Genomic DNA, 24,327 nt, shown 5'->3' on the forward strand with positions numbered 1-24,327 from the left:
CGCATCTTCCGGCCCATGGAAGGGCGTTTATTAAGCGCCATCTGTGCGCCTAAGCCACGTGCGGGACCCAGAAACAAACCAGACTCCTTGGGACTGGAAGGAATCGAGGAGCGCGTGTGCAAGTGGAACTGTCCTGCGCCAGACGGGGGCTTAGCTCCGAGGGGCAGCGTCGGGCCGGTCTGGGGGCTGCTCGCCTTTGCCCCGCCCGGAGCTTTTTTAGTCAAAGGGCTTTGAGGTCATGGTGATCCGAGATCTCGCTTAGAACAGTTCCTGACGCGGAGGCCGAGGGGAGACGCCATGAGAAAGCATCGAGTGACACACTATGACGTGACACGTGGTATGACACGCTAAGCCCATCTCTGGCTGCAGAAGCACCCAGGGGGGGCCTGGGAGAGGGAGGGCGGCTCTCTCCGGCTGGGGCCTCCCCCTGCGGCCCGCTCGGTACCATCTCCTGGACGATGGCTCCTTCGTCTCCACTTTCAGACCATCGGGACCTCTGGGGCTCCGAGATGGTTCCTCTTTCCATACAAATCCCAAGCCGTCGGTCATCGTTTGTCCTTAGTTCTGATCCATTCTGTCAGAAGGGTCTATGTTTAGGAAAGGTGAATCATTTAAAGGGGGCGGGGGATCCAGGGAGCCCCTCCCCAGGACATGCAGAAGAAAACAGGTGCTGAGGAAGGGCGGCCCTGGCAGGGGGGGTGCTCTGTGCCCCATGTAGGATGGGGGTGGAGTTCTAGAAGGGAGAGAAGGGGAGGTCTGGAGGGAGTGAAAAGGGGGAGGGGACGGAGTTGGGGGCAAGTGGGGGTGGGAGTAAGGCTGGGAAATAGCTCTGGGTCAGGTTTCGGGATTTGAAGGTCACCTAGGAGTTTTATTTATTTTATCCTGGAAACTAGAGGGTTATTGAGGGGGTGTGCGGCGTGCTGGGACCGGAGTTCTTACAAAATGACTGGTGGCGGGAGGGATGGAGCAGGGGGAGACTGAGGCGGGCAGTCCCGCGGGCGCCGGAGGGTCAGCGTCAGGGAGGCGGGAGGGGGATGTTCCCGAGACCCGCTTGACAGGCCCGGATCGTGTAGAGAGTGAAACAGTGAGGAGGAAAGTATAGGTAAAAAATGGGAAGTGCCTACGGGGTGCCAGGCCTTGGGCCACCGAGCTCGGATGGGAAAAAGGAAGCCCGGCTCTGGGTTGGAGGAGCTTGCCATCTACCGGAGGAAGCTCCCCGAGTTCCCCCCCCCCCCAGCCCTTCTTCCAGGCTCCCGCTGTCTGGAGGGTGCCAGCCTGTAGTGCACTGGGAGCGCTTTGCACCAATGACGCCACAGGCCCAATTACCGTCCCCGTCCCCAGCACGTCGTAACCACGCGGCTACAAAGACCACCTGGGTCACTCGCAGCCATACGAGGTTGCCAGACTTAGAAGCCGGGAGAAATGAGTGCGAATCCTGACTCCTGGCCTGGCTAGCGGCGGGCTGGTTTCAGAATCCCCCAGCTAGCAGCGTCCAGGGCCATGCTTGAACCCGGGAAGCAGCTGATGCTTTTGGGCAAATCCCTTTACTTTCCTGAATTTCAGTTTTCTCTCCTGTAAAATGTGGATGCTGAGGCTGTATTGAGAACAGTCTACTTCACGTGCGTGTTGGGAGACAAGGAAGCCAAGGGTTACTTGAGATTTAGTCAGAGGCTTTGTGACTTTGGGCAAATCCCTTCATGCGTTTTAGCCCCAGTTTCCTCATCTGGACTTGATGGGCTCGGAGGTGCTTCTGGCTCCCGAGCTGGGATCTTTGTGTGGCCCGGACTCCCATCATCCCATACTTGATGCTTCCTTTGGGTCATTTTTGTCCCCAGGGCTCGGCCCAGATCGGCTGTGCCAGGTTGCATCCCTAGTTCCCGCCCACAGCGGGTGATGGCGATCGCCATGGGACGCAGTCGGAGACAGAGCGGCGTTGTTGCCCTTTGGGGTCTGCCCTTGTGCATGGTGGGAGGCCGGGCCAGCATCTGGTCTGCCCTCGGGTTGGGTGACCCTGGGACCTCCTACTCCTCTGAGAAATAGGGATCCAAACTGCACCTCAAGTTGTGGGGAGGATGCAGGAGAGGGTACTTTTGCTCTAGACATGGCTGTGGCCATGGACATTACTGGGGAGTTTCCCGAGAACCTGAGAGAGTAAGTCACCTTTGATTAAGGGCGGTGGGGGGCTGGGCACCGGGACTTTACCAGCATGCGTCAGGATTAGAACCCGAGTCCCAAAGCCCTCCGAGGCTGCCTCTGTCCACTAGAACCCGGGGGCCCCGCTCAATGAGGGCCCTCAGTTGAAATGAAACTGCCTCAGTTTCCTTATCTGTAAAATGAGCTGGAGGAGGGACCAAGCCTTGCCAAGAAATTCCCAGTTGGAGTCACAGAGTTGGACAGGGCAGGGAGTGACTGAACAGAATAGCAACAACGGGTAAGATGAGAGTGAGATTTCGCTCCTGGCCAGGTGGGCACCTGCTCTGCCAGCATCTTGGAGAGTGCCCAGAGCTCCGGGACCACCAAGTAGGACCCCAATCTTCCTGACTCCACAGCCAGCTCATTTTACAGATGAGGAAACTGAGGCAGAGTCCCACAGCTGCTAGAGTCTAGGGCCCTAGTGGACCTCGGGAGAGGCGTCTGCTCCGAGCCTGGGGCCCTAAGCCGGGCCTTGCTGGTCATTGCTCACTGCCGGCCTCCTTCTCTTGCAGTATTGCGGGGAGCCTGGTGTACTCCTACATCACTTTCACCGAAGAGCAGCTGAGCAAACAGTCGGAGACGAGCAGCAAGCTGGACGTGAAAGGGAAGGGCGCCGTGTGAGCGCGGCTCGGCGCCCTGAGCGGTCCACCTGCACGCGGGCAGTGCCGACGGACACCTGCTTCGACGGCCGGCGGCTCCTGGTTCCGGCCCTTGCACGATCTGGAGATTGCTGCCTTTTTACATTTTTATGACGAATCTTAGAATCGATTCTATTTTAATTCTGCAGTTTGCATTAATTTATACCGGACTGAGAGACGGCGTATCTGGCTTTTAATTTATTGTTCTTCCCCGCTCCAACCATGGGCCTCCACGTTGTTCCATGGGCCTCTGTCCACAGCAAGTGGCGTCCGGCCTCCGCCTTCTCTTCCCGCAGACGGGGCCGCGATCAGACCTGGCGCGCGCCGAGAGCCTCCGGGAGTCCCTCGTGCTCCCTGCGGCCGGGCTGGACGCCCCTTCCTGCCAGCTCCCTCAGAGTTCACCCCCTCCACTTTCCGCCCCACCCCCCAGGCTGGTCACTACAATCTGGACTTTTCGCCACCTTCAGAGATGACCTCTTCCTCCCCCCAGAGGAAGCCACGTGTGGAGTCGGGACCTGGGAAGCGTCCGGGAGACTTTCGGTTTTTCGCCCTTCCCTTGGGCGGCTCTACGGGAATGAGGCTGGAATGGCAGAGCCGCTCCAGAAATCCCTGGGGGAGCCGGCCCCGTTTCTGTTCTGGACACCCCGGGCACTGTGAGTGACTTGGAGGAGGGAGACCCCTCCTCCAAGAGCAAGCCCATCCCCCATCTGGGCTGGTGGGGGTGGGTGGCCCCTTTCCTCCCTCTGCTTTCCGGGCCCATTCCCTCTTTGCCTCTTTTCCTCGGGAGTCTTCATCTGAGTCTCAGTACTCCGTGTGCAGAGTTCCTCAGGGGCCGGGCAGTTCTGGGCTGTTCCCTGGGAGCGCCCACCTGTAAGTGGCCAGGAGTCGCCGCCGCGAGCTTGGGCGAGCTGCCTCTGAGGGAGTGCAGTGGGGCCGAGGGAAAGGCCCCCGGTACAGCCGGGGCATCCGGGCACTCTTGGCCCTCCAGACTCGAGCTAAGAACGGCTTTTCCACGTAGGAGTATTAATCTGAACACCCAGTAAGACCACTTTGATATAAAAGCCCTTCTTAGCTGGCAGATGGTGCAAGAACAAGCCTCGCTCTGATGCTTCTATTGATAATGGGGGGCAAGTTACTCATTTGGGGCCTTATGCTTCTCTGAGATGAGATGGGCGACCTGGGTCAAGGACGCGATGAGGGGGATGTGGTGAAAGCTCTTCCCTGGGTCAGCCCGCGGGCTCTCTCCTGGGTCTTACACCAGAACTTGGCCCTTCTCTGCCCGACTCCGAGTCCCGGGCCCCGCTTCGAGCTCTGGGAGGCCGGCCTGCTGACCCATCAGGGACAGTGCCGTTCTTTATGGCCTGATATTAGGGGCGGGGCAGACGGGGGCTCAGGGTGGCCGGTGCCGTGCTGGGCGGTGGATCTTCTCCTTACGCATTAGGGTGGTCTCCTTTAGCTTTAACAACAGGACTGCCGGCTAGTGGACCAATTTCATAAGCTTCTAGATTTTAGGAGGTTTGGGACGACGGTTGGACTTGTAATTGGGGAGCCTGGGATTTCTATGGAGCTCATCTATGGAGCAAGTCGCTTCTGGGCCTGTTCACTCAGCTCCAAAATGGCCGGGTTTGGACCTCAGAGAGCCCTTCTTAAACCCGGAGATTGTGTGACTCGAAGCATTTCCAGAGAAGGGAAGCCAGGGTGGTCATGGGAATGGAGAGCCTGCTAATGAGCAGTTAAAAATGGAAAACTGAGCGAAAACTTGGGGAGAGACTGGGAAGCATCTGCCCGTATCTGAAGGTGGAAGGTGCAGGAGCCTGGGCTTTGACTTAAGGTCAGTAGCCGCTTGCTAATAATTAGGCCTGGCCAGGAGGAGTCTGGGAGAAGTCTGGATTTCTGAGTTCTGCGATGAATCTTAGGGTCTGAGGGGGTTTATCCCAAAGGGCCTCAGCCTCCCTTTTTAGTAAGAATGGAAATTCCCCAGCAGCAGGAGCGCGGGCGAGCGTGTGCACTGGGAGTCGAGGCTCTCGGCGGCGCGGGGTGATAGTCATCGTGGCAGCGGCTTTTCGGGCATCTGAAGGGCTGCCCGGCACTTTGCATTCATGTCATTTAAGCCTCACGATGCCCTGTGGGGCAGGTGCTGTTCTAAGTTCTCACAGATGTGGGGACTCCGGGCTCCTTATCTGGAACAGGGGAGACCCCTGCCCTGCCGGCTTCACGCCGGGCTCTGGCGCCACATCTCCCTGGCTGGTGGACCCTCACCCCCTTAACACCAGTCAGCGTGTCTGTGGGCGCCGGGCTCTCGGACCACTGGTTATGTAGGAAGGGGATCGCCTGCATTCAGTTCTAACTGCTCTTTCTCCCTGCTGCTCCTTCCCATGACCCACGAGAGGCAATTGGGAGGGTGATGGCGAATGGATTAATTGCCATGTGCAAACAGGGGTCATTTCACCATAACTTAGGGAATGAATGGCCAGGACTGACATCATATGTGCCTTCTAGAATGTCTAGACCTTAGCCCGACAATACACCACGTTGTGACCTGTTAACTTTCTCCTTTAGCAGGTAGAAGCCTTACTGAATTTTACAACTGGGAAACTGAGGCACAGAGCGGGCCAGGGATCCATACGGAGCTAAGGCGAGGCGTGGGCAGAGCTCTGAACTTCTATCACTGTAACCGGTGAGCAGGGTCAGCCCAAGTTTGGTTCAGCTCGAATCAATCCTCTTGGGGCAGGCCTCGCTGCCAGCAGAGGATGGAGACGCTAATCGCCTAATTCAGGGTGACCTGCTCGGAATCGGTCACAGGGCTGGAAAAGACCTCAGCAGCCATTTAGTCCAGCTGCCCGCCATCTGGGCTCCCACTTCTGGCCCCATCTTTGGCGGCCATCTGCCAAGAAAGCCCCAAGTGAACTTGAGCAACAAGCTCCGCCCGTTTCCATCAAACTTGTTTCTTTCCTCATGCTGGTTTTCAGGACCACGAGGCTTCTACACCTTCTCTTGGGGCTGCTCTCTGGTCCTTTTCCTTATGTGGCCACATGTGTCTTTGAAGAACCGGATGCAAACCCCCCCCCTTGCCCCTCTCCCTTTCCTCCACTTGTCTGTGTCCCGAGAACTTCGTCTGGGAAAACCTGCTTTCCTTCCTTATGCAGCGTTTAGCTCGTGGCTTCCTGGCCTTTCTCTGAGACCTCTGGGTAATCAGCTACACGTGCAGATGACGACACGAGTCTGTGGCCTCTCTCTAGACCCTTTCCGTCCAGTAAAGCGCGGGCTGTTGTGGTCAGTAAATGGGCCAGGCCTCTCTCTCTGAACTTTAGCTGTGCTGAGTGGTTGGAGGGTCTGATGCCCAGAGCTGGCTTTGGGTGGGCACGAAATGGCCTCTGGGGCTTGGAGGGAGTTTTAGTCACCAAGATGGGATCGCCGGGCCCACTCTGGCCGTGCTCCGCTTGAGTTGCTTAAATGGCTGCCACCTGGAAAGGGAAGCTGTCAAATACTTTGAGAGTGGGGGGGCCTTGGTGAAGTCGGGGTCCTACAGGATTCATCATCACGGCTCATATCTTAAGGTTTGCAAGGGGCATCACTTAGATCCCCTTTGGTCCTTACAAATACTCTTGAGGTAGACGTCCCCATTTTACAGATCAGGAAACGGAGTTTCAAAGGGGAAGTGATTGTTCTGGGGTCCCACTGTGAGTGCAAGGCACAATTTGACTTGGGTCCAGGGCTCTGCCTGGAAGCTCCCCAGCCCCACTCAGTTCTAGCTGAGCTCTGAATCTGCAGGACTCATTTGTCTCTCTGTTTGCCCTCTGGAAGACTCCAGGCTCTCCATGAGTCTGGCTCTGCCAGTCTAGAACCGTCCCATCCGGGCACAAGGCAGCATGACCCGGTAATGCTTGGCTATCACTGGACAGAAGTCAGCTGACGAGCATGGGCTTTAGAGGGGGCGGACATTCAGGTCGGGCTTCTGGTTGGCTACTGCCCTCTGGGGTCGGAAATTTGCGTCACTTTACGTTTTTAAGGATCTCTGCAATGTTGTCTTTTTGTCCTTAAAGAAATTGCTAGTTTGATTTATCTTCCCTGAAAAATGTTTTTCAAGATGATTTTGTTCTTAAATAGAGGCTTCTTCAGTGCCAGAAACCAGATGGTATTGTCTACACTGGGAAAGTGAATAAAATGGATGCCATCATATGTTTTCTATGCTATCGATCTCCTGGAAATATTTTTTTCAATATAGATTCTATTTACAAAAATGACCATTTTGTGTTTTAAAACAAAAAGGTATTACTGCAGGCTAGAGATTTGTAAATCGGGTCATGGTGAAAGAAAATTACTAAGCCTGCTTAAGTATTTTTGTATGGGCTTCGAATAAATACTTTTCTCCTGAAAACACATGTTTCGTTTCCTTTTGGGGGAAATCCAGGCCGAATGGAGCATGAGGGAGCAGCAGTGTGTCTGCCCGCGTGGATGAGCAGGGAGTTACTGTAACGTAGAAGTCATTTCTGAATGAATCGAAAAAGGCCAAATACAGTGCGCTGGCCAGAGCTGGTCCCTACATCAGTCAGCAAGGAAACAAAATGTTATTTGTTCTGGCCATTTTGTGGGCGTAATTGTTAGAGACTGGTCAAGGAAGGGAAGCATCTGAATACACGTTCCAAGTCAGACCAAAGAAAATAGACTGAAGAAATTCAAAATGATTTCCCACTTTCCTTCCTCCCCCTCTCCCCGCTCCCTTTTCAGTTTGGGGGCAGTGTTAGGAGTCACAAGGAAAGGGTTCAGTCTCACCTGCACGTTGGTTCAGTGAGAGCTTCTGAGATCCCTGTAATCCAGCCCTCAAATTCCCCCTTCCTATTTTCCCCTCCATCCCCTCTTTCCCCCCCCTTTCTCTCCCTCTCCACTTCTTTTCCCCTCCCTGCCCCTTGCCCCAGTGCATTTTGGGAACTAGTCTTTTACATCTTCTGACATGTTTTGATCCTCTGAGCCTCTAGAAAGACGGGGTGGGACCAGGTAGGTTCTGAGAAAGCCACCCAATAGGGTAGAGGACTCCAAGGAGGGCAGGAGAGAATCCCAGGCTGAGCTGGAGAGGAGGGAGGCAGGCCCAGGAGCCAGGTGGCCCACAGGCAAACCTAGGGGTGAAGTCTAGAGATGGACTCTTTGCTGACTAAGGGGGTCTTCAAAGGTGTAGAATGGACCACCTTTTCCCACTCATGATCTCCTTTTCACTTGAGAAAGTTTTAGCTCCATCTCAATCTGTGCCGGGGTGTTTCTGGCAGCGTTCTATGTTCAGAACAAGACACGACACCAGCTAGTGCTGCCAGAAACGCCTTGTTTTCATTATGCGTTTGATTTTGGGTTAACTTTGGGGCATTTTGAAACCTTTTACAGTTGCCAATTTTTTTGCGACCCTCACCTTCAGTCACGTGATCCCCCACTGAAGTTGAGCCCCACAGTTTAAGAAGCTTGGGACTAGGGGGCTGTGGACTTAGTTCCTATTTGGCCTCCACCCTCTCCCTTTCTTGTTTTCACAGTTTAGCTTTTGAGGTCACCCTGCTGATACTGGGGCTCCCCCCCAATACTGGAGACCATAAGATCTTAGCTTTCCTTTTCTTGGGATCCGCGAGGGGCTCCTCTCCTTATCTAAGAGGTCATGAGGCGTCAAGGGAAAGGGGATGAAGGAAGAGGGACGACACCTTTCAAAATGAACTTCCAAATAAAGAACACCAGTAAAAACCCAAGAAGGGCAAGACCAGAGAGATGCAGGTGGATCCTGGTCGCGACCTCACATCTACAATTAAACCCTCTTACCGTCGACTGAAAAATACAAACAAGAATTTAGTTAACACAAGGACATGTTTAAAAAAATATTTTAATAAGTTTTTTCAGAATTGCAGACAGGGATTGGGGCGAGAACTGGAAATTACTTACAGTGCAAAATTACTATGCAGGAATTTAAAAAAATCTAATCCATAATTTTTCAATGCCTAGTCTTTCAAAATATCCCTTCAAATCTATTTTAAAGCTCAACCAAAGATTTCTGTTGAACCGAATTTCTGATTCTGCAAACATTTCAAAGAACTCCATAAAAGAGAACATCATTTCCTGGCCCTTATCTGCCCGGACACCGTGCGCCACGCCAAGGTGGAACTGGTTCTGGATCAGAGTGAATTTTACTTAGGCAAATTAAATTCATGACATACTAAAAATCTTAAAGTACTAATAGTGCAATGACCTCTCAAGTTATAGTGGCTGTATGCTGAAGAACAAGAAAAAAAATATATCATGTAAAATACCTGTAATAAACACAAACAGGAAAATACAATTCAATTCTTCTTCGGGAAAAGCTGAGCCTCCACCATGAGAGCACCTCATGGAATGTCGTCCCTTAGGGACGCCTTCAAGCTGTGAGATTGAAAAGCCACCTCTGAACCCGGGCCCGACAGCCCCAGCTGTGGACGGGCCCGAGAACAACTTATCAGATTTTCCTACCAAATAAGTTCGCTGTTCCCAAACTTGCAAAGAAAGATGCCTTTGATTCTTAAAATAAAACAAAAGTGACCATGGGTCTCTGACACATAGCACCAGCCTTCTCTCGGAACCCTTCTTTAGACCATCTTTGGACTTGACGAAGAATATGGATTGCGACCCCTTTGCTAAAGCTACCGCCATTCCGGAGGAATGGAAATGTTAGGTCGCCAACCTCTCGAGAACTCTCCTCCACACACGCTACCATTCAGACTCTGGGGAAAACCTGCAAACGTCCACCGTGGGAAATGAAACTGTTCTAAAATGGCTTTTAACACTGATCTGGGGCAGGAAGAAGAAAGGGTTGTTCACCCTGGTGAGGGAAGCAGCCGTGACGGGGGGAGCAGGAGCTCTGTCGTAGGCTCAGGTCTGGGCAAAGACAGAGCCATTCCAAGGCCCTCAGACTCCTTGGCTGGGTCATTGGTCCTGCCTCCTGAGCTGCTGACCACCAGAGATAAAGAGAGGAGGGGTTTATAATACATCGGTGTGGTACTTAGCAATATTACTTCTAAAAGTCTGTACAGGAGTGTCTAGGTGGCCCCCCATCCCCCGCTGCCTAAGACTGTTTTCAGCAAGAATCCCGTGCGTAAAGCAGACAGACCTAGCTGCCTTTTCAACAAGCCTCCAAGGTTCCTCTGTTCTCTGTCATTCTGTACTGATGGCTACTTAATAAAGTCTCTGGATTTCAACGGCAGGAAAAACTCCTCCCCAAACCGAAGATGGAGGAGTTGTTTTGGGGAAGGTCGGACGCTCTCTCCAACTACTATTTTCCTGCGTAAAATCAATGACGTTGAGGTCACCTACCCACAAAAGATTCACACTTCTTCCAATGACCAGAGAAGTCTTTTCATTCCCACCAACAGAACCACTTCTTCTCATTCCCTCCGTGCTCATCTCAATGCAAAAAATGGGGTCCTTTTGATATGTATATAAAAATAACTGAGCAGGACTCTGGCCAACACGTTTGAATTAAAGTTAAGCACTTAAGCTGACATTAAACTCTTGTTACTGCAAAAATAAAATGGAAAACAAATGCAAAAGTCTGTGCAATACAAGCATCATGCATCACTTCAGAATTCTCGAAACTCACGATTTGTCCTAAAGTAGAAATTAGAAAAATCAGATTCCCATAATTCTCTATGAATGCTTTAACCATCTGAATAAGAAAAGATGACTCAGATACTACACAAACACTTAAAAATTCATTAGAAAAAGACTTTAGCAAAATAAAATGAAGCTGACAGACTCAGAATATCAACTCTTCTCATAAAAGTTTACCAACTGTACAAGTTAAGAAAATTATACAAGCTTTTGTATTAAGAAAGGACAGCTCAATCAAGACATAAGTTCTGTAAAAATCTTCCAAAGGCTACAAAGAATCTGGAAAAATACAGCATGTATTTCTTAAGCCCAGATAAGAATATGAAAGACATCACTGATGTCAACAATTGTACATACACAAACCTGACTTGGTTTATTTTTTAACTTCTATATATAAAAAAATCATGCTAGCATAACTTTCAGGATTCATAAGGGTTTCCTCGGTAATATGACACCCAATTCGTATGGAAAGAAAACTGGCAATGTCTATTTTCTGGTCTACTAGACATTAAAAAAAACAAAACAAAACAAAACAAAAAAAAAATAAAATAAAACAGCAGAAAAGCTGGTGTTAAGCAGAAGATTTTTCAAATTAAATACAAACCAACCTTCCCCACTTTCCCATATAACCCCGCCCCTCCACCCTCCCCAAATCACAATCTCAGAATAACAGGGTTTTTGGTATTAAAATATGTCTCTAAAATTCTGTAATAGGATTCTCTGTTGTTAAAGATAAATGTACAGCCTTCACTGACTACAAGAGTTCTCAATATTTAAAAGGGTCTTTAAAACAGCTGAAGTAATAAAAAAGTCTGCCCAAGGCAGGAATACGAACTCACAAAAAATTAAAATCCAATTTAAAATGTCAGATTTCAACTGAGTGCTTCAAGGAAATCAACTTAAGGTAACCCATCAACCCTGAAAATTTTAGTCGCACCAGAAATTACTCCAAAGAATAAAAAACAGCCCTCACATTTAGTCATCTAGATTTTCCAGTTCCTCAAACTTCCCATGCGAGATCGCTTCTTGGAAGAACTCCGAGGAGCCTGGGCTTTCTCTCCCGTTGCTGCTCACCCTTCGCCTTTTGGCGGGTCTCTCGCTTTTATCATCAAAATAACTTTCACTCTTGGTGGCCACGTGAGCGAGCTTAAGCTCGCCGGCCAGGCTGTCGGCGGCGTCGTAGCCGTTCGTATCCGCGTCTGCATGGACGGGCTTCTTGTTCCCCCCAGTGGGCCCGTTCATGTGCAATCCTTCCACCTTGACTTCATCCTTGCTGGAGACTTCGGTGGGGCCGTTTGAGGCTATGCCTAAGCAAAGGAAGCACAGGAGAGGTCATTCGGGAAGGTCCCTTTGACCACTGCACAAGTCCCTGAGAACCTGCAGAGCCGTAAAGTCAGAGCTGCGTCCAGCTAACCTCCAAAGTCAGGGGCGCTTAATCTCGCACCCACGTACCTCTCTCTCTAACATTGTACGGGAAAAGCCCTTTCTGCAGCCTGACATGATGTTGAGAAAAAAAGGCCATGTTTCCAGGCCAATCAAGGCCCTGGATGAAGTGGACTTTAAGCCCATCTGATGTGTTCAAGGCCGCCAGTGTGGACAAAGAACAAGCGTGGCCCCCAAGCCCGCCAATGAGGCCTCTTCCAACAGGGGCCCGACTGCCATTGGCCAGGGCCACGGCCTGCTCTCTGGAGCGCCCGACTTTGGGTGAAGGCCTGCAGCACCGGCTCTGGGAGCCTGGCCAGAGGGCCCAGCTGCCCACCGAGACCGTGCCCACGGGCGCCCAGAGGCCCAGGAAGAGTCATCCATGAGGCGGTGAGTGTCCAGGCCCAGAACGAGGCTGTCAGAACTCAGGACACAAACAGAGCGACACCGTCATCACAGCGACCCTTACATCGCTCAGTGAGATCCATCCAGGGTTTTACAAATGTCACCTCACTGGAGTCTCATGACCCCCTGGTGAAGGGGGTTACATGGGAGGAACCTGAGGCTGGGAGGACTCTGGCTACCTGCGGCTGTATTTGCACCCAGGCCCTTCTGACCCCAGCTGAGGCCCCGTGAGTCACCTCGCTGGGGCGCAAGGGACTGGGAAACCAGAGCCTCCCATGCTGGTGGGGCCAGCCCTCAGCTTCACAGTCCCCCCTAGGGTGGGGGGGAGAAGGGAGGGGAGGCTTTGGGCCTTCACACCCACTGCCTGATGCAGAGAAGCAGGCTCTGTGTGTATGGGGGGGGGAAAGCTGTCTCCTCCAGGAGCACACTGAGACGCACCTGAAAGGTTCCTGATTAGAAAGTGTTTCTACAGGCAATGAAATCACCTGAGGATCAGCACCCTGACCCCTGGCCATAGAGTCTGAGCGCCTGCTCTCAGTCAGGGCCCCCAGACTTGGGGAAGGCCTTCCACTAAGGGTTCTGGTCCCTACATCAGGGCCACAGGGGCCCCCGTGACCTGTCTGGGGATCCAAACCGCCCCTCTGAGCCCAACTGGACGTGGACACCTCGGCTGCTTACCGTTCTGGTTACTGTTATTTGTGCCGTCTTCCTTCTCTGACTGGCTGGTGCTGCTGTTGGAGGCTGTTGGGGGTGGCGAGGGGGCCCGGCTGGAGGCAGCGCTTTCGCTTTCGTCTAGGAGCCGGTCCATGTAATCCCTTAAAAAAAACCAACCATGTTTAAAACACACGGCCCCTCTTAACAAGGAGGCCGTCTGAGGACCAGGAGAGCCTGCCACTATGCCTTCCAGTCCAGACCCCACCAAGGGCCCGGGCTCGGCCATGGGCAGCTTCTGCTGCTGGGGGCCTGCGAAAGCCCCTAAGTCCCTTTACTGATGACAAGCCCTGCCTGCCTCCTGCTTCTCTAAGGCCCAGTGACGCCCAAAGAGACCCTGAAGTCTGCTCCCCGCCTCCTCTGCCTCAGGGGACAGGTCTCCATGCAGAGCTCATGGCCCTCTCTTACTGAACCCTAAGGTCTGTGAGGGCACCGTGAAGGGCACAGAGCACCAGAGCCATTCTGTCTTCTCTGCCTTCACTTCCCTCGTCTCTATAAAATGGGAATAGAGGACGAGGTCATTTACTCCAGACCTTCCAGACCTAAAAATCAGAGAAAAGAACTCAAGGCAAACTCTTGGATTCCTGACTAAGTACAGGAGCAAGGCAGAAAAGAGAGACGGAGGGGCCACTGTGGCACCGAGCTGAGCCCTGACTCATGGAGATCAGCGGAACAGCCAGGGAAGATGGACCCAGGCCACGGACAGAATGGGGCCCAAAGAGCAGTGGGGAAAACAACTGGGGACAAATGCTGGAGGATCCTATGAGCGATGATGACCACTGCTCCAATTCTGTCATTTAGGATGGAAAAACTGTGGCCCAGAGAGCTCCCTCTGTGATCCACCGGACCTGCCCCAATTTATATAATTCTTATATATATATATATATAATGTCTATTTTATTTTGTGCACTAAAATTATTATTTAGGGAGGGTGTGTAGGCTCCCCACTGCCCGAGAGCTTCCTGCTGGCTCACTGGACCCCGACATGGACCCAGGTGAGCTGGCCCGCTGCTTGACCATCAGGCTAGAAAGATACATAGATCTCTGAAGGTGAAAATTAGGGGGAACACATGTAATGTCCTACACTTAGATTAAAACGGGATCTCTGACTTGAGTACCAAATTAGCGAGGCAGGAGGCAACATTTCCCATCAGAAAGGCCCAGCTCAATGCAAACAAGTCAAAGCCTGCAGTCCCACCACTGTCGGGTCTTTAAGGCAAGTGTCGCCCCAGAGCCCACCCCAGTCAGGTGACATCTAGGACGCGAGGCTCGGGGCAGCCCCCTCATAGCCTGGAGCACGTCCAGGAGAGCAGCAGCAACAGCCAAGAGCTTCGCCATTGCGCCACGTGAGGCCGGGGGGAGAAAGCCTGACATGATTTGACTAAAAAGAGATCTGATGAGAGAATTCTCTGACCCGCCACAAAAGGACGAGACCGGCCACGCTTAGCCCTAAAATGGGCAGAAGTGAGCCGGAGGCAGCACCAAGTGGCGCAAAGGCAGCCGAGTTCCAACCCCACCCTACTGGTCCCTGAGCTCCCCGAGCCTCTGCCTGCTTGTCTGGAAGGTGAGAAGCGTAGCGGCCTGTCCACCTGACCCACCCAACCTTGTCAAGCTCAGACTACCGTGGGCACCCACATTCCCCGGCTCCCCAGAGGAGCCCATGGAATGTCCAGGTGTGAGGCGGCAAAGGTGGGCGGGAGGGGCCGGAGTCACCCACGTGAAAGGACCGGGATGAGGGACTCCAAAGGAGGAAGGGGCAGTGGGTGAGGAGAATGACAACGGCTGGCATTTCCACAGTGCGCCGCCACCACGATCCCGTGTGAGCCTCATGGTCCCCCACAAGGTGAAGGACTTATCCAGACTCACTCGGCGAGAGAGTGTCTGAGGCTGGGCGCGAAGGCCAGTCTTCCCAGGCGCAGAGCTTCTGCCACTTCTGCCACTGAACCACCATGGGGAAAAACACCGCAATCAGACATTTCTCTGAAGAGCTAAAAATAGCGGGACCCCTCAGAGACCTGTGATGAGGGAGGACACTGAACACTGGGTAAACGATCTGAAAACTAGCTCCACAGGGTATAAACTTCTCTAGTAGTCTGTTATGGGCAGCACTGCCTCCATACGCTCCCTCCAGGGCTCGCCACTGCCCTTTGGGGTCTACACAGGCCCCAGGCTGTAATATAATGACAACACACCTATAATATGTACCCCCAAACCTGCTCCCACAAGACTTCTTCAGAGAGGGGGAGGCAAGAACAACTGAATTTGCTCAGAGGTAACGAAAAATGCATTTAGGGAGAACACACCTAATTATTTAGGATGAAACGATATGAGAGAATGACCAGTCGCCCTAGAATCTTGCCCACCTCTGCTGGCTGCTGCGGTTAAAAAAGGCCAAGAAAGGGCCGGAAGGCCTGAGATGTTCTGTAAGGCCCACAGGATAGAGTCCAAGCAGAAACTCCTGGGGGGCTCACGCTGGTTGCACTCCCCTCACATGATGGTGAGGGTAATCACTGAGAGGACATGTGACTGCAACGAGTGTGGGCCGGGGAGGATGCCGTGGGTCAGCAAGGCCGGCCTGGCCGGGAGGAAAAGTGCAAGCTCTCAGGGAGGCTCCATCCCAGCACACAGACAGAGGGGGACAATCTCCACCAGGGGAAGGGGCCGCCCCAAGCATCAGCCCCCAGACGCAGGGAAAGACACGAGGCGGCGGCTGAGGGTGACGTCCAATGTTGTGGCTTTTCACTACGGCCACGGGGGTCTGGCCCTCGGACACGAGGGTGTGGGTACTTAGCCAACAGGGCGTTTGGAGCAGCCACAGGGAATGGGGCAGATCCTCCTCCCCAAGCCTGGCCTTCTGGCCTCACCAGCTTGCACTGATCACATGATTATCATCAGCATCAGACAAGAGGCTGAGTGTGAAATCCCCGGCTCAAGTGATTCCTGGGAAATGGGTTCCTGGGGGAGAGGGGGCTGGCGGCCTTTGTTGGATGAGCTGGAGGGCTTTGGGGAGGCTCAGGTGACATTCTGCTCAAATAAGTCATATGTTTGTAAATAAACAGAGGTTCGAATTTTGTAATTTCTGGAAAGTAAGTAGGCAGGCAGGGACCAAATGAGGCTCTTCACTTACATTTTGAAATATTCCTTTGGAACAAAATGTCCCATGTATTTATAGCAGCAAAGAGCCAGCATCAAGGGCTCAGTCCCAGAGACGAGGATGAGAGAGCAGCACAAGGCTTCTGGGAGCAGCGGGGCTGCGCAATTCCACATTTGAAAAACAAAAGGCTGCGGAGCACAAGGGACTTGGGTCACCCAAAGCCAAACCTCCTCTCACACGGGGCACAAGTGTACACCGCAATGCAAAGGGCCATCTCAAACACTGACCGAACAAACTGAAGGGCAAAATCTCATAGCCGGACTAATTTCCAGTACGGTTCCTGTGGGCAAAGAGCTTCAGGAAGTCTAAGGGAGGGAGAGCACCTTATGGAAGGCTCAGAAATGGTCTCCGTGGCCACAGACCACAGGGTTTAGAAAACCACCAATGGACTAAGACTTGATGCTACTTTTACTTGTCTGGACATTTCGGATTTATATTTCAATGTGTGAGCCCAGGAGCTGCACGAGCAGAAAGGCCCACGTCCATTTCTTCCTTCGGTCAGTCGAACATCTGGAGGCCCCTGGGAAGTGCCCCGGCTGCAGGACCACCTCCCCGCCCACTTCCTAGCATCCCCTTGGTGAGGCCTTCACCCGAACAGGGGAGAGTGGGGCTCTGCTCTCTACTTGCCACTTTCCAGCTCTAGGATCTGTCTGTCTGAAACTACTTCCATAAGGAGAATATTAGCACCCAGAGGGAATTCCACGAAATATTCCAGTCCAAGGTTACAGAGTGGTTTGTGAAGGATCTCCCCGAGTACCACGGGTGCTTGGGAGAGCCCTGAAAGCCTACATGTGAACTGTTCACATGACTGCGGTGAGACCCTCATCCCTCCACTGAGCCCCCGCAGTCTTGGGGCTCCCAGCTGACTTCTCTGCTTTTCTTCCCTTTCTTCAAGGATCAGTCCATACATTCATCCTCTTTCAAACTGTCCAGATGTTCACCCAGGTGACATGGCCGCTGCCTCTGCAAAGCTCCCTTGGCGCCCAAAACACCCCCCCCCCACTTCTCCCAAGGGCCCGGAGCGACTTCCTCCCCGGGACAGCTGCCCTTGCGCACCCCAACGCCAACTTCTTCTTACTCCTAACTATTGCTTCTTGTGATTTTAAGTCATCTTTAGACCCCCACTCCCTCCCAAGGAAAGCTGACCAACTATCAAGTTGTCCCCGTTCAATGGACTTCTCCCCATGGCCTTAAGGTTTGCCAGCGCCTCCAGCTTGGGTAAAAACTCGACGCGTCTTCTGTGACTCATGTCGGTCATTAGAGCCTCGTGAGTCACTCGAAGACACAATCAGTGACATCCACGCTGACCCCGATGAATGTGGAAACACCCCCTCTCCCCGTCCGTCTTCTGCAGAACGGCAATACTCACGTCACCCCGGGGTGAAGATTGTACTTCTTTTTTCCAAATCGGGTTTGCTGAGCAAAGAAGTCGTAACGTTCGGATTTTTTCCACATGTAATAAAAGGCGACACACTCCCCAACTGACCTCGTTCGCACCTGGGAAACAAATGGGATTCAAACCTTATTCGTCTTCTGCGAGGGCCAAAGAATACATTTCTTAAGGCAAATCTCTCTGGCTCTGAAGGCATTTAATTACCTTTAGTTCCTAAAACAATGCAATAACTAATAACATTTCTGAAACTATTTTTCTTACAAATCTATTGAAGGGGCCGCTAGGTGGCGCAGTGGATAGAACACCAGCCCTGAAGTCAGGAGGACCCGAGTTCAAATCAGGTCTCAGACACTTAACACTTCCTGGCTGTGTGACCCTGGGCAAGTCACTTAACCCCAGCCTCAGGGGAAAAAAGAGAATATATTGAAAAGCTTGAAAGTTTCACATTGTAATATAGGACCTTCAGTTTTCAGGAAAAGTACATCATCTCTTCAGTTCAATATTACTATTACTAAATAAAGTAGAATATAAAGGTTTTTCCCCTCATCTGTCAAGGGATTCCAACTTTCTCTCATTCGGAAGCATTTTTACTAACAAGTGACTGCTCTAAATTCAGTTAATTTGTTCTCCAGAAGGAAAAGGGCCGGGAATATCCCAGAGCAATCTGAACCGTCTCCTAATCAGGGGGAATGCTGGGCTCCTAAGCCACTTCTGTGGCGAGTGTTTGTGCACGTCTGTGTCCTTAATCCCCACCCTGGACAGCATCCCCTGGGACTGGGCCACAAAACCTCCTCACGGCCTTCTTTCCTTCTCATCTGGAGGCCTCTACGCACCCGAAGGAGCCCGCTCCCTAACCGGAGCTGGCAGCTGCTGCAGGGTCGCCCTTTCTGTCTGACCCAGCCAGCCCCCGCTGCTCCCCACACCTCATGCGCTCTTTCCCCTCTCGATGGTCCCTTCTGCTTGCCTCAGTTCCTTCAGTTCTCAAAGTAGGGGTTCCTAACTCTAACCTATGTCTCTTATTCCTCCCTCCTCTCCCAGCCCGTCCTCCCCCAGGGTGATCTCCAGCCTGGGCCCTGAGGGGAGACCTTCCGGGCCTGTCTCACTGGGCTGCCACAGGGTCCTTACTGTTCTTTCCTTGGGTGAGAAGGGAGACTAAATCTCTGTCCCCCATGCCCTCTAAGAACGGGGGCTCTGCAAGCACAGTGAAGAAGCTCAGAGATCCCAAGCTCCAGGCGCCCTCGGTGTGAGGATGCTAAGGAGGACCACTCACTGACATCCAACTCATGGAACGCCACAGGATTCCTCATTCTGGGAACTTCAGTTTTCTGCCTGGATTTTAGTTCATATCATACTACTCAGCTGGGCACCTCGCTGAACCTCTCTTTGCCTCAGTTTCTTCTCTGTATAATGGGGATAGTAACACCTCTCCCCAAGTTTCCTCCAGAGATAATAAAGGGCCGAGCGCAAAATCTGCTACATCACGAGAATGATAGAAATATTAGCCATTACAGTTCATTTTCCAGGAGACAAGTGATTCAAGAGTTTCTTCCATTTTGAAAAATGGGTAGTTACTGCAAACTCTCTTTATAGAACAGCGGCAAGGAGCCCAGACTAAAAGGGCACACGATCTCTTTGGGGACCATGTGCTTAATGACCGCCGCTGACAAATAACAAGTGCATGTTAATCCAGCTGTCCCACTGTGACATGATGCTGATCTACAGACTCACGAGCTGGCCCCGGATCACTTATATATATCTATAACCGAGTCCATCTTAACTTGTTTTCAGTTCATTTGATGTCTAAGTCAACGCATGAACAACGTCTTCTAATGCACCTGCTGTCTCAGCTCTAAAACCCCTCATTTATTCCCAATACAGTCCCAGAAGAACCCTGCACAACTCTGAGCATCAGCAACACAGACAAATAAACAACAGAAAAGTACATTTTCAGGAACGTGATCAACATTCCTACAGAAAAGGCCGTTTCGCTGCCTTCTGAGCTAGAAGGCCAAGCACTGGCGAGCAGTGCCAGCCACGTAAACACTAAACATGCTCATCCCCGCGGCTTCCCTGTGAGCCAAGAATCTGCTCTTATCCAACCCCCATTAAAGAAAGGAGGCTGATTAAAGAAAAGCAAGAGCAAACCCAGTGCACGTGGGCAGAACGCTTCCTCCTCACTCACCTTGTTGGCCTGAATTAAATGGAAATCCTTCCCGTACGCTTTCAGGCCTTGTTCAAAATTCCGGCATTCTTCCTCTGTCCAGACAGACAACTCTTCTGCAAAAGCAAAAACCGCGTTGGAAGAGGTTTCTCTAACAGAGAAGAGTCCAGTGAAGGCACTTTGGCAACCATGGGGCAGATATCCCCAACAAAGCCTATTACCGAAGCCCTGGGTGCCAGGACTGAGGCTCCCTGCGTCCCTGGCAGGGACACCCCGAAGGGCCCAGCTGAGGGACTCTATGGCCCGTCACCAGCTAAGCTTCCGCAGGAGGTAAACGACAGAAAAAGGCGGGAGCACTGCCAGTGCCCACGGGAATCCCTCCTCTCTTCTCTCTGGCCCCTGGCTCTCTGGGGCAGTTACCTCTGCAGTGAATGAAGTGGGTTAAGGAGACTAAGTTGGGTGTGCAGAGCCTCTCTTGCCATCTCTCTCCCCTCTGACACTCTAGGACCCAGCCACATGCTCTAACAACTGACTCCGACACTGATTACGTCCATTCACCAGGTCTGTCTTGGCAGCTCATTCGGCCTCCCTGTGCCAGTCCCTGGGGCACAGTCTGCTGCCACAGGGGATGGCGCAGCTCTCCTACCTCTGGCTGCTCTGAAGAGCCAGGCCCACACCACCGAGTCAGGCTTTGTCTGTGCCGTGGGCCCGGGCAACAAAAACGAACAATCCACGGGCCCTGTCCCCCAGCACTTCTCATTCTATTGAGATAAACAAAATGTCTCCAAAGAGGTGGACAAACTGAATGCAAAGGATTCAATGTAAAATCTGATAATGTACAAAGAGGGAAGGGGTTAGCCAGGAGTTCTGAGAAAAGATCTGGCTGTTTTAGTGGACCACAAGTTCCACGGCTCTTGGTTTCCACTAATAAAACTTAGCCCCCACGCTCCTTTGTGGGCTGCTCCGGTCAGACTCGGGGCATCTGGCTTTTGTCTGCAGTACCTTGAGTACGATGTGTGGTCTTGAGTCACGTCCCGGGAAGACAGGCCGTGACAGGGGGAGCCCACAGGACCCTCCAGGTGCTTCTGGGACCCAGGAACAGAAAGGGAAAACCAGAAAAGGTGTTCCTGACCGGAAGACCAGGCCATTCTATTGGGCAGACAATGGTGCTCTAATAAGCATTCTCCCAGGGGCTGCTGACCACTGCCCATGTCGAGGGACGAGACCAGGCCTGGGCCAGTGTCTGAGGTAAGACAAGGTGCGTGTGCTTAAACAGGGACAACAGGTAAACTCGGGACCGGAGTCTGTGAGAGACGGAAAACCAGCCCAGGAGGGATCCCAGGTGTCCTTCAGGCCCTGGATGCCTTGGGGCTTACACCCCTTCTAGCCATTTGTTGGGCACAGTAGCTCGCCAGGGTCAAGATGACACTGAAAGTCTCAGAACGAGGGTCTCTGACCACTGTGGCAAACAAGATGGCTTCTGGAATCTTTCAAGCTATCGATACTTCTCTTATGGCCTGCGATAAGACATCCCCCTCCCCCACCCCGGCGCTCAGCCAGCCTCTGAGGAAACAGTTCTGTGTCTTCTTCTGGCCTGTATCTAGAGAATGCGTCCTCACCTCGAGCTGCTTTCACATTGAACCTCAGTCTTCTCAGGGCTTCTTCTGTATCAAAATTGCATTTCACCAGTTCGTACAGAGCCTGCAACGACAAAAGGCTCACAGGTAAGGCTTGGCTCGGAAGCAATAGTAGTTCAAGCCAGAGCTGCTGAGTGACCGGGGACACAGCCTGGGGCCAGGGAGTCCAGCTCTCCTGGTGAGGGGCATGGCGAGAGCGAGGCCCCCAGCCCTGGCTCTAGGCACAGCCAGTCATGGGAGCCAAGGAAGCAGCCACCAGCCTTTGCTGGACAGTCCCAGCTCCTCCTCTGACCTCTCACACTCTCCACGTGCGCTTTCTATTGGACCGCGGAGGCCCTGCCTGGACAGCTCACAAAGCTAAACTATCGCCTTTCCCACTTCTTAAAAACAAGCTGGAGAAGCTGAGGAAGAAGCTTGAGGGAGGACGGTTGGTGAGGCAGCAAGAGGAGGAAGCAAAGCTGGCTGTGGCCACCGAGGGCCGCATGGGAGAGCTCTGCAGCCGGCTTCCCTCGAAGAGTGCTATGGGTGCCCTTCGGCGAGAGGACTTGGGAACTCGTTTCAGCAAAGTGTGAAAAGCAAGGAAGACCCTGCTTACGACAAGGAGCAACACCTGTGTGTCAGGCTCAGTGACGGCTTCACGTAGAAGATGAGTTGTGTCTTAAAGGAAAAAAAATTAGGAAGCCCATCCTAGGCCTAGAGGTAGGAGAAGGACGGTTATGACTGAGGGCCAGAGGGAAGGCCAGGGTTCCTGGATGGCAGCAGCATATGGGGGGAGGAAAGGGCTGGAAAGGAAGATTGGAGCCAGATTGTACACAGGGCTTCAAAAGCTAAACAGAAGAAACTTAATTTTATGCAGGAGACGATAGGAAGCTACTCAAGTGGAGAGAATAGGGGAGTCACACAGTCAGAGCTGTGCTCCAAGTCAACCATTTTGGCAGCTGTGTGTAGGATGGCCTGGAGAGACAGAAGACAGGGGCACGAATTTAAAAAAAAAAAAAAAAAAGACAACAGGTGAGGAGAAAGCACAGACGGGAGAGATGGTGCACAGTTCTGCCAAGATGGTCCATTTCCCTCTTTTACAAATGGAAAAACTGAGGTGAAGGCAAGGTGACTTGCTCAGTGAGCTGGCTGGGATGCGTTGGTACAGTGTGGGGCTTCTCAGCAGGGCTCTCTCATTTTTTACTTCTGAAACCTGTTTTCTCTAACATGTATTTCACTGAATCTCCACATCTGTCATAGGAAGCTCACAATCAGCCAAGTATATGCTGATTTTATGCAAAGACTTAACCAGTTCTTCAAAAATTTCTCTCCATTTCTATCTCCAGCAGCCAATGCTGGCGCACACGCTGCAGTCACGTGAAAGGTGGGCTTCCACTCTGCCGATTCTGAGTGTGAGTCCCGACTCCTAAGACAATCAAATGGCCCAAGGACGTGGCCTCTTGCTGCCTTTGGAAGTCGGAAGGCCAAGTCTGCTCCTTCCTTCCTTTGCACCCCCAAGGAGAGCCTGGGAGAGCTCCTTCCATTTGGCTGCAATTTTCTCCTGTCTTCAAGTGGAGTTTCCTTTATGGTAAGAATGTCAAGATTGACACAAGAACTTCCCCCCATCGAGCGTGTCCTTTTTTTGCTAGACACTGGACAGGGATCTCACACGTAGAACACAAAAAAGCCAAGTTAAATGTCCAAAGGAAGGACGGGGTGTAATTCAAAAGACTAAAATTCCATGGAGGACAGTCATCCTGGAAGGATGGTCAGCTCTCCAGAATAAAACTGTGAGTCAGAAAGAGACACAACGCCCCTGAACAATAGTGTTGGGTCAGGAAAAAAGTTCCGTTCCAGGCAAAGGGGGGGGATTGCTTCAAGGCCTTACATGAAAACAGAGGAACTTATCAAAAAATTTAAAAGGACATGAGCAGAAAATAAAGTACAAAAAAGGATGCTGAGCTCCTCACCAAAAACAAACCAAACCAAATCCCCCAAATCCTAGAGATCTAGAAATTCACTAGTCTAAATCCGAATTGAGAAATTAAAAAAATAATATTACAGTGAGTCATTTTTCCAATCTAGGTCAGCCCAGGCAGATAGAAAAGCTCCCCTCGATTCTCTCATCCACACTATTGACCTCCATACTCTCCCTGAAAAGGCCACAGTAGGCACCTCCACTCTCTCTCCTCTCATTCTCCTCTTAGTCCCATACAATCTGGCTTCCAGAACTGCTGTTCTTAGTTATTAACTTCCTATTTGTCATGTTTATACTAAATAGAAGCAAAATAGCATTTTTCTTTATTCTTTAAAATTTTTTTTTCAATCAGCCAAAAAAACCCTTCTCTTCCACAGTTGAAAAATAAAAACAACCCCCCTGTTACAACATGGATAATCAAGCAAAAGGTTTTTCCATACTGGCCACGTCCCCTGAAAAGGTCTCATTCTGTCCCTTGCGTCCTCTCTGGAACTCCTCAGTCCTTGGAAATCATCATTGTGCTGCTAAAGGGTTCCTGGAGATGAAGTGTATTATTAGAGTTCTAAAAAAGTAGCTGAGGTGATCATAGATCAGAGAAGAAGTACAAACAGCATTGGAAAAAAACAAAGTCGTGATCGAAATGTAAAAACAAAGGGCCAGTCCCAGAAGGCAGTCTGCAAAGCACAGGTCAGTGAATCTGAGGAAGACTCCAGCCAAGTTCTAGAGGGTTAGTGAACTTCCAAAAAATGATGTATGATTACCAAGAACCTCCTTAGTTTCACCAAGAACAGTCAGGCCCTGGTAATCTCATTTCCTTCTGTGATGGGGCTACTGGACTGGGGAGAATTAGAGGTTATCAGATAGGAAAATGCTGGAGACATAGATTTCCTTGACTTAAGCAAAACATTAATACAGTCCCCTTTGACCCAGTGATCACATACATCAAGGAAGGCAAAGTCACAAATAAGGCTCTAAGATATGTCACAATATTCAGAGAAACACTTTTTGTGAACGCCAAGAAGTAGAAACCAAGTTTACTGGGAAA

The 24,327-nt window shown here is 51.6% G+C and overlaps 2 protein-coding genes across 10 annotated transcripts in view; one reads left to right on the plus strand and one right to left on the minus strand.

The window, feature by feature from the left end:
* Positions 1-7,209, plus strand: part of SLC35D1 (solute carrier family 35 member D1) — a 53,082-nt gene extending 45,873 nt beyond the window's left edge. Inside the window, exon 12 of the mRNA XM_074265703.1 lies at positions 2,706-7,209. Coding sequence (XP_074121804.1) covers positions 2,706-2,814 — 109 coding nt within the window. The 3' untranslated portion in view covers positions 2,815-7,209. The remainder of the gene's footprint in view (positions 1-2,705) is intronic.
* A 1,460-nt stretch (positions 7,210-8,669) lies between these two features.
* The window catches only part of MIER1 (MIER1 transcriptional regulator), a 58,295-nt gene continuing 42,637 nt past the window's right edge, over positions 8,670-24,327 (minus strand). For all 9 annotated transcript variants that reach the window (XM_074265695.1, XM_074265694.1, XM_074265693.1 and 6 more), the window contains 5 exons: positions 21,308-21,389; positions 19,710-19,804; positions 17,504-17,631; positions 12,948-13,084; positions 8,670-11,749 (listed from right to left, as the gene is read on the minus strand). In XM_074265695.1, coding sequence (XP_074121796.1) covers positions 11,418-11,749; positions 12,948-13,084; positions 17,504-17,631; positions 19,710-19,804; positions 21,308-21,389 — 774 coding nt within the window. In that variant the 3' untranslated portion in view covers positions 8,670-11,417. The remainder of the gene's footprint in view (positions 11,750-12,947; positions 13,085-17,503; positions 17,632-19,709; positions 19,805-21,307; positions 21,390-24,327) is intronic.

Source organism: Sminthopsis crassicaudata, chromosome 4, assembly GCF_048593235.1.
Source record: "Sminthopsis crassicaudata isolate SCR6 chromosome 4, ASM4859323v1, whole genome shotgun sequence".
Lineage (NCBI taxonomy): Eukaryota > Metazoa > Chordata > Mammalia > Dasyuromorphia > Dasyuridae > Sminthopsis > Sminthopsis crassicaudata.